General features: G+C 24.7%; 1 protein-coding gene across 7 annotated transcripts in view; it reads right to left on the bottom strand.

Annotated features, from left to right (window-relative positions):
* The window catches only part of LOC107457161 (programmed cell death protein 6), a 28,969-nt gene that overhangs the window by 922 nt on the left and 13,382 nt on the right, over window positions 1-14,665 (bottom strand). For 4 of the 7 annotated variants that reach the window (XM_016075244.4, XM_016075247.4, XM_071187234.1 and 1 more), the window contains exons 5-7: window positions 13,146-13,304; window positions 8,477-8,586; window positions 4,334-4,434 (exon numbers count right to left, since the gene is read on the bottom strand). In XM_016075244.4, the coding sequence (XP_015930730.1) occupies window positions 4,334-4,434; window positions 8,477-8,586; window positions 13,146-13,304 (370 nt within the window). Of the gene's footprint in view, window positions 1-4,329; window positions 4,435-8,476; window positions 8,587-13,145; window positions 13,305-14,665 lie in introns of all 7 variants that reach the window. The other 3 variants (XM_016075249.4, XM_016075250.4, XM_071187235.1) reach the window with 1 other exon arrangement.

The following is a 14,665-nucleotide window of genomic DNA, read 5'->3' as shown; positions in this document are numbered from 1 at the left end:
AATAAATTTTAACTATCTGTAACAATTTCTTGTCTTTTTTTCAAGCAATCTGTGCACAAAAAAAACCCAAATGTAAAGAATGAATAAAATTGTGTTCTAGTCTGAACTCTGCACAGTAAAATTTGAAAATTTAGGGATTTAATGTGGTGTGGGCAATCAAATTCAACTCATTCAATTCAAAGGCACTGAATTCTAATTATTAGCTAATAAAACTTGTGCACATTTTTTTTTTTTTTTTTTTTTTTTTTTTTTTTTTTTTGCTAAAGATGTCTTAACAACAGGTAAAAACTTAGTTTGGAATTGAAAACTAATTTTTTTAATGATGAGTTAATCTCATGATATAAGAAGAAACATATAGTATAGAATCCCTTCCTCAAATACTATTTTGATGATACCAAGCGAAATAAAAATAACATTAAATTACATGCATCTAGAAAACCACTGTTAAAAGATAGTCGTCAATATTTTAAGCCAGACTTCTGATAGATTGAACTTTTGTTAAGTAATATCATTTTTGTCCAATGAAATTCATAAATTACTTCAGATTACAAATACTGTGAAATTAAAAAATTTAAAAGTCACATATTAATTTAAAGACATTTTTAAAGGTGCTTTCCTTTATCCAAAAAAAAAAAAAAAGGTTTATAGTGAATACTATTTGAGACACATGAAATCAAAAGAATGCCAGAGAGTGCTTGAGAATCAGAGAAATATTTTTTAGATCATTTTCTTAAATGTAAATTCTTAAAAAAATGGAACACCCTAAATATACTATTAAATTATGAGAATTTTGCATACTAACAGCAAGAAAGGCAAACCTTAAATATTCTAATTAATCAGTGCAGAAGATAATTTAAGCACATACATATTTTTTTTTGTGTGTGTTCCGATTTTTGTTTTTTCAGGGAAATCTAAAATCTCGTCAGGAAATATGGTCAGGAAAATAGCTCAAAGTTTAATGCTCCATTTTTTTTTTTTTTTTTGCAGAATCTTTTAAATTAAATGTAACCATTTAAAAAATACCTTATATAAAGACTATTTTATCAAAAAAGTATTTTAATAGTTATTTATAATTTCTTCATTTTTTTAATTAAAAAAAAATTATAATGAAGTATTTTAAGAGGAAAAGTAAAATATTTTAATTGAAAGAATATATATAAACCAATGTTTAGATATCTTTAAAAAATGTAAATTTAATTGATAAAATTTAATATTTAAAAATGCTGATTTTTTAATTTAAATTTCTCAAAAACTATCTGACCAATTCCAAACTATATACTGGATTTTGTCAAATATATTTTATGCTATATTTCTCAATATTTGATGTTATATTTCTCAAATAGATTTAAAATTTTCATCATAAAAATGAAATTTACTTAAATATTATTAAATCAAAAAAATATAATAACTATTTTTTTGCCTGTAATCCTTTTTTGGTAAGGCAAGTTTCTTATATGTACAGTGCTCAAAATAAAAAAAGAATCACCCTTAATAACTTTTGATGTAATGATTGAATCTTAACATTCTAGGATTTATTCTTAATGATTCGAGGGAATAAACTCAAATATGTTAATTAATTAGTGTAGACAATACTTTAAGTTACAAAATCAAACACAAATATGTATTTTCTCTGAATAAACATACCTTTTCTTAGATGGGTTCCTATTTCTAACTCCAAAAACATTGGGAGTAGCCGCATTCTGGGATACATGGTTCCAATAGCTTGGTCAGAAGAGTTGTTCAAAGTTTGGTACCCTTAATGTTAATTTAACTTTTTGCATATTCCGCCATATCTCAAGAAATTTTTAAGTGAAATAAAACATTTTTGCACACAATTATAAAATTTGCTTATCCAAAGATAATATAACGCAAAATTTAACTTTTAATAAATATTTATTATTTGTTATTATTTTATTTAATATTAGTCCAAAATTTTTTAAATTGTAAGGCACACAATTTTTTACATTATTTTAAATATTATTTTACAAGGCAAAATGCAAAATTTGTATGAAATCACTTGAATGGTTTCTGAGAAATCAAATTTCAAAAAAGTCGTATTTTAAAAATTCCTAAGGAACCATTTGACCAATTTTACTCAAATTTTGCATTTTGCCACATAAATTAATATACTTTAAAATTATGTAAAAAAAATTGTATATCTTACAATTCAAAAATTTTTCAACTATTATTTAAAATAATAAAAAATTTTGTTGTCGTAAGTCATTAAAGCAAGGGCCAAGAATATGACTTCTGCCACACCCATACATTACACCCGTTTGTAGGGCGGACTTATTCATACATCTATTCATTCATCCACAGATCGCAATTTTGACCTGATCCAGAGAATGATGAATTTCCAATTCAGTACCCCGAGAGGTATAATTTGTTATAGGAACATGGAGGACTTTGTGACCTGACAGATTTAACATGCACAAGGCACTACAAGGGGAGTCTTTAGCAAGCTGGATTCGAACTCCCGTTCTCACAAACGTGAGTCCAGCACCCTGCCAACCAGGCTATCCCGGTCATAATAAAAAATAATAAATATTTATTAAACGCTAATTTTTCCATGGATTTATCTTTATATAAACAAATTTTATATTCAGGAGCAAAAATTTCTCAAATCGCTTAAAAATTTCTAGAAATCCGGCAAAATACCCAAAAAGTAAAATTAACATTAAAGAGTAAAAACTTTGAACCATTCTTCTGACCAAACTATTGGGACCATATATCACAGAATGAAACTACCCCCCAATACCTTGGGGGTCAGAAATCTGAATCCAACAAAAAATAGATATGTTCATTCAGAGAAAGTACGTTTTTGTATCCAAATTTGTAACTTAAAATATTGTCTGCACTAACTAATTAACATATTTGAGGTCACCCCCTCAAATCATTAAGAATGAGACCTAGAAAATGCAGATCCCACCATTACAAAAAAAGTTATTAAGGGTGGTCCGTGTTTTATTTTGTGCACTGTACACTTTTATTTCACACATTAAATTCCAGAATTGAGAAAAAAAGTGAAAGGAGTAAAACTAACATTATTAGGCATAAATTTTCATATAGAATATTATGGCTCTTATTGTGACTATATCCTCAAGATTGTAGCTCCCTATCTTGGAGAGTAAAAATAAATCCAAAAAAGTTTGTTTATTGACAGAAAATATGATTTCATATTTAATTTTTAATTTAATTATCATCAACATTAATTTAATTCCTATCATTTGATTAAAACTTCTTTGTTTACAGTAAAAATATTAAATCAAAATTAATAAAAATAAAGACTGGCTGTCATAAAGTTTTCTACGAATTAAAATTATTCAATTTTAAAAAAAATTAAAAATGTCTTTCCAAAAAATCATTTTGATTTCAAAACAAGAAAATTCTTTAAATCAGATATGATTAGCTTTTGTTTTGAATAAATTTCTACAAAAAATATGTGATCACGAACAATAATATAAACAATGCAATAATAAATTATGGAAAAAATAACGAAAATTAGTTTTCTTCTGTAAGAAAGAGGAGGAAACTAAATAGTCAATATTGTGTACTAATGTTCTGTATCAAATTAAATTCGTGTAATGTAATAGTTATAAAAACATTTTTCATATCGAACAAATAATGATAGTGAATGAAGATTCTTATTTTGTCTGAACCCCATTCAAGAAATATCAAACTTTTCATTACACAGTCATTGTTTGATACACACTTTAATAACTTTTATTTTCTATAAATTATATTAAACTATCAGGTCACATTTTATTATGCAAAATCAATTAATATAAAAGCCAAATATCAGATTTTAATAAAATTGAATAAATAATTGTGTGCCGCAAGGATGATTATCTTTCATTTTTTTAATAATTGAAGTCTTATTTTAATGGTCAATAGATATTTAATAATGCAATTACTCTATTTCATAACAATTATTCTTCAAAATTCTTCCAGAAAATACTTTTGTTACATGATCTAAAGGGCCTTATGAGGTAGAACAAGGTACCCCAGCCTTGGAATACATTATAACCCTAGTTCAAGTTTTTTTAATTTTTCTTTTTTTAAATGATAATTTATAAAACTGTCCAACAGAACAAAAGAAAATCATGAATGGTGAGAAAAGTGCAATTTATCTTGCAGAGAAAAATAAAAGTACATGCATAATTTTTTAATGAAATTAAAAATAATAAATAAAAAGTGAACTAACTAACCTTGGTTCCTTCACATTATTATTTCAAATAATTTAGTATGTTAACATGCAAAGAATATATAATATGAAATTAAATAAAACAAATGTTAGTATGTTAGTCTATATCAACAAATGTCACATACTTACTGAAACATGGTCTTCACAACCATAATTAAAAACTCTTCATACGAAATTCTAATCACACCAGTCATGTCTGTATCATGTGCACGAAATGCAGCAGTCAAAGACTGGAAAACAAAACTAATTCTATAAATTATGCAATCTTTTCTCAAATGTAGAATAAGTGTAATTAAATTGACACTGTTTGCACATCTATTCTATTGCAACATCTGTAAGATTACTATTGAAATGAAATCAAGCTTAAATTAAAGAGCATGGTCGTAAGCATAAAATAAGGTAAAAATTTGCCTCAACTCTGCCCCTCAGGTAAGGATATGACCTCTCAAAGTTAAAATTCACTTAATATAAAAGTTTTAAAAAAAATTATAAAGGATGTTTATTTGTAGCTAAATGGTTAAGATATCCTATTCATCGTTGAGAGGTTTGTTCTATCCCAGCTAATGATGGTTTAAAATTTATATTTCTTAATGATGAAAAATGTATTAGTCCATTTAAAGTACAGATATTTAAAAAATTACTCATTAAAAATTAGTAACTATTCAAAAATGTATCAATTGATTTTAAATAGTGTTATTTTCATTAGCTAAATAATTTTTTAAACATAATAGTTATTAAGAAATTGATTCTACTGAAATTATAATAAAAAATTACTTCAAAAGATTGAAAAGATTTTTCAAATTTTTTTCTAATTTCCCTTTGATAATAATTTTCACTCTAATTATTTATTTATTTTTAAATGAAAATAAAGCTTTGCTCTCTTTAAAAAAAATATTACAGGATTTTATAAAATTTATAAATGTGTTTTCTTAATTTTTACTAATTTTAATCACAAGAAAAAAATTATTATTATTCAGAAGCTTAATTATTTTAACTATTATATTTCATAGAAAAAAATTTCAGATTAAAATTACAATTAAAAGACAAATTTTGGAGGAAAAAAATGAAGTATTTCTATTCACAAGATAAAAGTAAACATTTCTAAATTTAAAAAATTAAAGATTTCACACTAAAACAAATAATTTGTTACTTTAAAATACTTTCTTAAAACAAATGAACAAAAATCATAAGTTTTTAGGATTCATAAGAAATTAAAATTAAAATCTGTAATCAGCTGAGACAGAACCGGCAGTCTCTCAACAACCAGTCAGATGTCTTAACCATTTTGCCTTAACTGCACAATTTGCACATCTTCTTAACCTTTTTTTTTACTTCAAAATTAAAAACCCGAACTTTAAAGGGTCATATCTATACCCTGTGGCTGCAGTTCCGTCTACTTTTTATCCTATTTTATGATTTCAAATTTTTTTTTAGATTGGTTTTATTTCCACAGGAATTTTACAGAAGTGTGTTTCTCTTATAAGGCTATCAAATTTGTTATACTAGAAAGAAAGAAATCTAAAAATAAATTAAAATGTTCTTAAACTTAATAATTAAATTAAAATAATGATTAATGATTTCTGATATTAAAGGGAAAAACTATAGGTTAACTAATATTATATGTTAGGAAAAATACTTTAATGACTAAGTACATTAAATAAACTTATCTATTGTCCTAATTTTTATAGGATATTTTTTAAACTTGATATTTTTTATTAATAGAGTGCATTTCTCATGATTTGAAATGCAAAGCTACTGAATTTAGTTTCTTTAGCATTGAAGCTTCATAGTAAAGACACTACAGAAAGTATACGCCTTATAATGAAATCCTTGTATCCCTGTATTTTTAAATTAATCAAAAAAATTACAACAAATCACAGAAATGCATATGCAAAAAAAAAAGCCAAGAAGATTTTTTTAAATTTTGAACCATTTTCTTTTGAAATCAATATAAAGAAAACATAGTGAGAACTATTTTACAGAATTCAAGTTGAACTGTAGTAGTGCAATGTCTGCTTATGGTGCAAAATTGTTTAAAAAAAAAGAGCTTAATGTTCAAAATAAATTAAAATTCTTAAGTTCATTTATTTGAATAGTAAAATATATGAAATTATCACTAATATAAAAAACTAATTATTTTTGTGCTATTTACATACGTTAGAGCGAGTCAAAAACAAAAACCTTTTGAGCATACATGAAATTCTAATTCATTTTATTTTTAATAAAAGACTAAGAAAGGAAAAAATTTGGCCTCATTGCAATTAGCAAGCTACAAAAAAAAGAGGCAAATAATAGTATTACTGCAAAAACAGCATTGTATAAGAATTTTGTAACAGGAAGAATTTTTTACAGAGTTATGGATTTATAATATATATTATATAGTTAATGACACTTACTATAACACATTTATATGGTTAATGATACTCTAGAAATGGAAAGGTGACCTGTTTGAAACAGGACCTTTAAAAATATTACAAGCAAATAAATATAGAAAGCAAATTTAACCCCAACAAATCATCCAAAAAAATGGCCATTTGGAGATATTTAATTACTTTTTTGGGCTTAATTTTATTTCAAAAATGGCAAGTGGTTTTTATTGAATATAAATTTTATGTATCAAGCAGCTAAAATTTAGCAAATAGAAAAAGCTGACCATTTGCTTAACTATACGTATGAGCCAAAATTTAACACTAAAATATTAATCTAAAATTTTTTATTAAAAATTCTTTTAATCCAAAATATTTAATAGTAAATGTTTCCTCTTAAAAGAAAAATACACAAATTGAATACAGATGTAAATAAATATATCCCTGGTCAATATAGATTTTTAGAATGATTTTTCTTACTAGAAACTATATAAATTTAAATTATTATGAAAGCGTGTTTTAATGATAAAAAATACATTCATTACTTTTCTCTTAAAGAGTTTTACTATTGTAAAAAAAAAAAAAATTCTTACATTGTACTTATTTTTTGAAAAATGCAACAATAAATGTGTTTTTAACAATAAGATTAATAAGTTTTCTATGCATATTGTTGACTTTAAAAATGTAATGTAATTTGAGGAGGTGAAATGCAAACTCATATAATGAATGTACAATATTATTTCTCAGCTCCTTAGTTTTGCAATTTTGCAGTGGGTCAAAGAAAAAATTAAGACGTTTTTCAAAACAAAAAAAAATCAGAACAAAAATCATGCCATTTTTTGGAACAGTAGACACACGCTAAACTATTTTCAAAAATTTCAAACGAAAAACTAAAAACAGGATCATTGGCTCCACATAAGTATAGTAAAGGAAAATTTTATTGCAAAAGAATAATAAAAATATGATTTAGAAGGTTAACTTTCTAAATTGTTTAAATAAGACAAATTTGGTTTTAGCTGCTTCTAGCGGTTTTCCGTTTTGACTTATTATTATTTTAAATGTTATTCTCCTTACTTGTCTTTTTCTTAATTTGCTTAAATCAGTTTCATTCTTTGATTGGATTAAAAATATGATGCAATTATTTGATTAAAATTATTTTATTAATTTTATTTTATTATTATTTTATTTTACTATTTATATTAAAATTATCTGTTCAGGACAGAAAGTTTTAACAGTTTCTTGCATAATTTAATTAAAGAAGCGTTGAAGAACTCATAATGGTTTGAGATTTTATATAGAAATTTTTACATTACTGCCTCATTAATAAAAATTACCAGAATCAATCAGTTAATACTTACTAATATCAACACTTAATTGAAAATCATAACCAAACTCAATTTCCTTAATTTTTTTAGTAGGGTCTTAATAATCTTGAGACGAAAACATAGTAAATATACTGCTTAACATTTTTGTACAAAAATTATTTAAGGAAGTTACCTTCAATTGAAGATTAAAAAATTCTATGATAAGATTACTGCATTGTATCGCTAATTTTTAAAATCTGACGAAAGAGATGAATCTATAATTTAAACTACAAAACTCTACTCCACAAGATTTGCTACTTCATTTGCTAATAATAATAAATATCCATATCACCCTTGAATTCAACACAATAAAAATTTAATAACAAGAAATAGTTTTCATAGAAAATAGGATGTTCCATAGACAGACAAAAAATGAGGCAAGCCATTATAACTACAAACCATGGGAGCATAATCTCAAAAACAAAGAAACAGATGATACAAAACTACTTTTAAAATAAATTATAAAATGCCAGACACCCAAACACTTAGTCATGATTGAGACCAACATTCACAATAAAATAAAATCATAAATAGATACTGACTTGTAATGTAACGCATGCTTGAATGTAGTCATCGAATGTGATAGAACTTGCACTAGCTCTGTCAAACTTTTGTATCAGAAGATCATAAAAAGTATCTGACAGCCTAAAGCCTAAAAATAAAATTATAAATCTAAAAAGGAATTTTTAATTTATCATAAATAATATTTTAATACACATTGAAAACATGGTAATTAAACATAAACATTAGATACAAAATATCCTTCTAGGTATTAAAAAATATTTTAAGTATTTAACTATCTGTGCTGTAAATTAAGTATTTTAATCAATATTAATGATACTTATCAAAGTGAATGTTCAATCAGTAATAAAATAAAATGCAATAATAGAACAATACTTCCTTGCAGTCCGAAATTATAACATTCCAAGAATTAAAACCTTAAAACATGAAATTACACATTAGTTTTATTTCATTAACATACAATATTAAACTTCAATATAAATACTAGCAAATCAGAGAAATTTAAAAACAGTTTATAAATAAAGAACTTTTTTCACTTCTTTTGTTACAACTTCTTCTTACCCAGCTCTCCAGCCCCTGGTGGGCTTCTGCTTTCTCTACAAGAAAATCTCCCAAGATTTATTTTCCAGTTTCTTATTTTCATTTTTTTCTTATTTTCATTTCATTTCCCCAACCTGATCTCACCATTTTAGCTTCCTTTTTCTTGTTATTATATAATTTTTCCTTCATGATTTTCTTAGACATGTCTGTTTCCTTCATACTTTCAATATATCATATCCACTATATTCTTTTAGTTTTGATGAATCTTTTTTCTTTCTCTGTAATTCATTTTTCTATTTCATAGTTGCATCTTTTTCTTCTTGTGAAATCATTAATAGCTCCTTAAATTCTTCCAGTTATTCAACTTTCAAAATTTCTTAATATATTTTCATTTCTATTGGATATTCTGATACGCATGTTACGATTGGCCTTATTAGGGTTTTATATATCTCAGTTTCAAATTTTCTTGAAATTAATTTACTTTTTAGTAATACTATTACATACGGAATTTTTTTTTAAAAAAGTGAAGAGAAAGAAAATTCATTTTCCCACAAAAGGGTGTTATTTTTAGAGCACAAAATGATTATTTAAATGTCTTAAGAATTTGCCTCATGTCTCCATTTATAAAACTACTTCAAACTATTTTAAGCATGCTTTTCATCATGGTCTCTTTGTATATTAATTTGCTAAGTACACATTTAAGCATAAATTAACACATATTAAATTGTGTCTATGAAAAGTTCAAGATTACTGAAAGATTGCTCAGGTTTAAATAGTTAAAAAGATTTTTTTATTAAAAATGAACAAATATTTGGTTCTATACCCAATAGACACCTAATATCCTAGTTGTAAGCTGACAGAAAAATTTTTGCTCTGTGGCTCTTCCAATTGAGTACTCTGAATGCAGTATTGAGGTACTCTGAATGCAGTATTGAGGAAAATATGACTTACTACTCTCAGGAGTACCCAATGCAAAACCGGTTAAGCTTTTGTATAATAGTCTATAAGTTAATAAAAATTTCAAAATCCAGTCTTGCTACTTTAGATTTAGGAATGCAATAAATAATATTTTAGCTAAATAAGGAATACCAAGTGACAAAATTATTTATTTTAACTGAATTATTAGCTTTTTGTGAAAACTTTTTCACTAAATGCATAAAGTTTTAAAGGATAACAAAGCCATTGAACTTTATCTTCAGCCGTAGCTAGGAAAACTTTACTATGGGCAAGTATTTTTTTTTTTACTTTGATAAATAAACATGACTAACAAATGAAGTAAAAGTAAACAGAGGGAATATTTGAATGTGGCCATTTCTATTTTAATTTTAATTTCTTGATTATTATTTTTATTACAGAAAAATGCAAAGAAACTTTGAAATTATTAAATCGGATAATTTGCATCAAAGAAAATAAATCTCGCTTTGGAAAAAAAAATTAAAAACAATTTACTGTTTATTATGTACTGTTATAACTGGAAATAAAAGACCGACAACTTGTCAAACATTTCATAACTTTTCGATAACTGAAAACATCAGTAAAAATTTTATTTTAAATAATCAAGGAAAATTTGTTTGGATAGATTTTAGTGAGATAATTGAAAAGATATTTTAAAGTAAAAAATGAATAAATAAATAAATTATAACTATAAGGACAATAGAAATTTTCTCCAAAAAAGAAAAGATATTTATTTAAAATCTAGATATTTAGGCATTAATTACATATTTATGGGAAGCAAAATTTCAATTTCATGAAAAATAACAAAAGACAATTTTGTGATAACATTAATCATATTAACAATAACACCATTATTCATCATTCAACCCCTTAAAGTTAATTTTACTTTTTGCATATTTCTACAAATATTGGGAATTTTATAAGTCAATCAGAAAATTTTTGCACGCAATTATAAAATTTGTTTATCCAAAGATAATTCATTGAAAAAAATAATTTTTAATAATTATTATTTTATTATTATTATTTTATTTAATAATAGTAGAAAAATTTGGTATCACATGGTATGCAAATGCTTATAACATTTCAAAGAATGAATTTCATAAAGGAAAATAAAGAATTTGAATTAAATCAGTCGAATAGTCTCTGTGAAATCAAATTTTAAAGAAGTTGCATATTAAATCGAATCGTATTAAATCGAATATATTAAATCGGTTAGAAGAAGTTGCATATTATATCGAATTTATAATCATATAAAGAAGTCGTATTTGCATCTTTGTACAAAAATTTTATAATTCTGTGCCAAAATCTTTTGATTTGTATAAAAAATTCCAGAGATATGCTTAAAAAATTTCAGAGATTCGCAAACTTTGGGCTGTTCTCCTCACCAAACTAGTGGGACCCTATTTCCCAGACTTTCACTCTGCCTTACATTATTAGCTTTTCTGATGTTACTCTTTCAAACCATTACAATTGAGTTCTAGTATAGAAAGATCCAATCATTAGATTTAAAGTTATTCAGGGTGATTCTTTTTTATCCTTTTTGCACACTGTACACTCATGTTATAACAACCAATAACATTTAGGTTTATATTTACCTCCCATGTCCAAAGGCGGTTAAAGATGGTATTGAATGTATAACACAGATTCAAGCAAAAATATGAATTCAGTTTGTTTTTAGACTTGTTTATCACTAACTACCAATAAAACATTTTTGAAACATAAAAGTCAAACTCTAAATATAAATGATAGAGGGTAGGTCATTTTTACAGACAAAATCAGAAATGGAATATGGATTTTTTTTTAATGAAATAATGAAAAAAAAAGTTGGTCAAGCATACCAATATGGAAGTATCATGAAGTGTTTTACTAAAATAATTTAAACTGTCCCTTTTAAACACATAATGTTTGAACTTTTAGATAATTAGCTACTGAACAATTTTCTTAGAATACAACAAAAAAAATTACATTCATGCATATTCTAACCTCCATAAATTAACAACTGTTTCAAATATGACAAGAAGAAACTTACAAAGAATAGTTCGAATTTATTTCAATACATCATTCCTAAATTTTTTTAACTTTCGTGCATATTAAATAAACCTTAAAATTTACTATTATATAATAGTGAAACCTGATAAAGAAATGCACATTACTGGAAAAACTAGTAATTCAATAACATCAAAAATATTTCTTTTCTTTCTAATGATTCATTTACAAGTCTAAAGCAAATGATAGATTTCCAGAACATTTCTGCTTTTTTGAAAAAATAAAGAAACTTACAGATAAAAACAAAATCCAAAATTATTCATTTAATTTAGAGATAAACAACTAATAACTAATCAACAAAGCAAAAAACATGTAATATTTGAATAATATAACATTTAAATTATTCAAACAGTATCGCTATTGTTATCTACTGTTGGGCCCATTCTCCAAAAAGTATTTAAAAAAAACAGTTTTTATTGGCCTTTCAGTGCTCTATAAATAATAAAGGCTGTTAGATTTGTTACCAGGTACGAAGAAAAAAAAACTCATGACCTCAAAACAAATTTTCATGACTTTTTTTACACAGCATTTTGCTTTCAATTTTTTTTATTGAAATTATTCAATTTATATAAATATTATTGAATGCATTTTACATTCATGTGATTAGTAAGATATAAAAAGTAGCAAAAATTTTTCAATTAACTATTAGCAGATATACTGATATTTTATTGGGTGAAATGTTGGTGGCAAGTTTTTCTGAAGCATTATACATCAACTTATGTGGTAATTAAGAGTTAAAAATTTTGATATTCAGTTTTCAAGTACTGTTATATTTCAATACAATCATTCTATACAGGGCAATTTGGAGTAAAAATTTCAGGGAGTCTAAAAAAAGATTTAGAATATTATCTAACAGTTTTAAATTAACATCTCTTCTTCTGCTTTTCTCAGAATAAAGTAAGTTGCGCAAAACCAATTAAAGAAATATTAGCTCAAAACAAATTTTTTTCAACAACAAAAAGCTATAGAATTATTTACACGAAAATAAATTGTGTTAGTCATTATTAACATAACAAACAGTACATAACATAACATGACAGTACATAAAAAATTAAAGAGCATTAACAAGAACTTACAATAAACCCAATGACACAATTCTAAAGCAAAATAATAATAATTTCAATCATGCAAACAAAATATTTTGCATACCAAATGATGAAAAAGCAGTCTTCAACTCATTTCTATCAATAGTGCCAGAATTATCTTTATCAAAACTTTTGAAACAATTTAACCAGTCAGTAACATATTTCCATAAAGCTGAAAATTCATCAAAATTGACTGTCCCATTGCCATCATGATCAAACATGCCTAAAAATATTCTATTAATTAGAAGAAAGTTAAAAATATATTTTATTAAATTTCATCAGCTAGTCGTTTTGTAAAAGGTATGCTAAAAAGTCAAATTACACAAACTTTAATAACTCTTATGAATAATACTACAAAAAAATTTGGTGAAGAAACTGCAGTTAGCATGGAAACTTTTAAATAAATGTGACCAAGTTAAAAGTTAAATCATGATATAGTTAAAATAATCAAAGCCAAGCCATTATTTGACATATTTTCTTTTTAACATATCTTTATTTGGTAAAATCTTTAAAATTACTTCTTAAACTACTTGGCAACTGACAAGAACTAAAAAAATGTAAAATTTTCGAAGTGATAGTTAAAAGTACAATTTTTTTAGTTACAATGCAATTTAGTTACATTGTTTAGTTAAATATAGCTAAAGACTTTATAAAGACATAAAAAGTTTATAAGAAAAAAATTAAAACAGTTGCAGACATAAAAATGAGAAGTTTTAGGCAGGTCTACTACATCTATTAACGCATTATTAAAATTATAATACTGAACTATAAAATAATATAATTATGCTAGTATACATTGAAAATTAAATATTTTTTAAAGAAATTTTTTATTAGAACCCAAAATAATAAAAAATTTAACTAGCATAAGCAGGGATAGCAGACAAATTTTTCAAAAAATAGTAAGAAAAATAGGAGGGTTGGGGGGGGGGGGGAAAGAAAAAAAAGCAGAAGAAAATATTCTCTTTAATCAAGTAACTTAACAATTTTTCTTATTTAACTATTCAAAATACCCACTAAGAAAATAACAATGAAAAATTATTAATGAGATTAAAACAAGCAATAACCCATGTGATAATTGCTTTATTGTTAACATTAATTCTCATAATTTCTCATATTCGAAAAAAAAAATACTAATAAATGAAAAAATAATAAAAACTTTCTATTACCAAATAGAATTTAATTTATTAGGATAAAAAAGCTGCAACATTACAGCAAAAAATAGAAACAAAAATCATCCCAGACAATGAAAACAAAAGTTTAAACCACAACCAAACACATTTAATAAAAAGACACCTTCAATTTTTAAATAAAAGGAATATTACCTAAACAATTTAATTACTTATAATGAGAAGAACCTAATCCCAGTTTTTTTTTCTTTTTTAAGAACTTTATAGGTAAAATTAATTCAAAACATACTTCTTTACTTTCAAAGTTAAGAACTTGAAATAACAAAAGGAGTATTGTGAATTGGAGTAAAAAAAAAAAATTTTCAAATGAAAAGTGGTTCCAGTGAATAGCTCACTGGAAACACTTTTCCTTTCACTTTAAATTATCATTTTTGAATTAGAAATGAGAAATTAATCA

The sequence above is a fragment of the Parasteatoda tepidariorum genome, chromosome X1, assembly GCF_043381705.1.
Source record: "Parasteatoda tepidariorum isolate YZ-2023 chromosome X1, CAS_Ptep_4.0, whole genome shotgun sequence".
NCBI classification, from domain to species: domain Eukaryota; kingdom Metazoa; phylum Arthropoda; class Arachnida; order Araneae; family Theridiidae; genus Parasteatoda; species Parasteatoda tepidariorum.
This window is presented reverse-complemented; position numbering and strand designations above follow the sequence as displayed.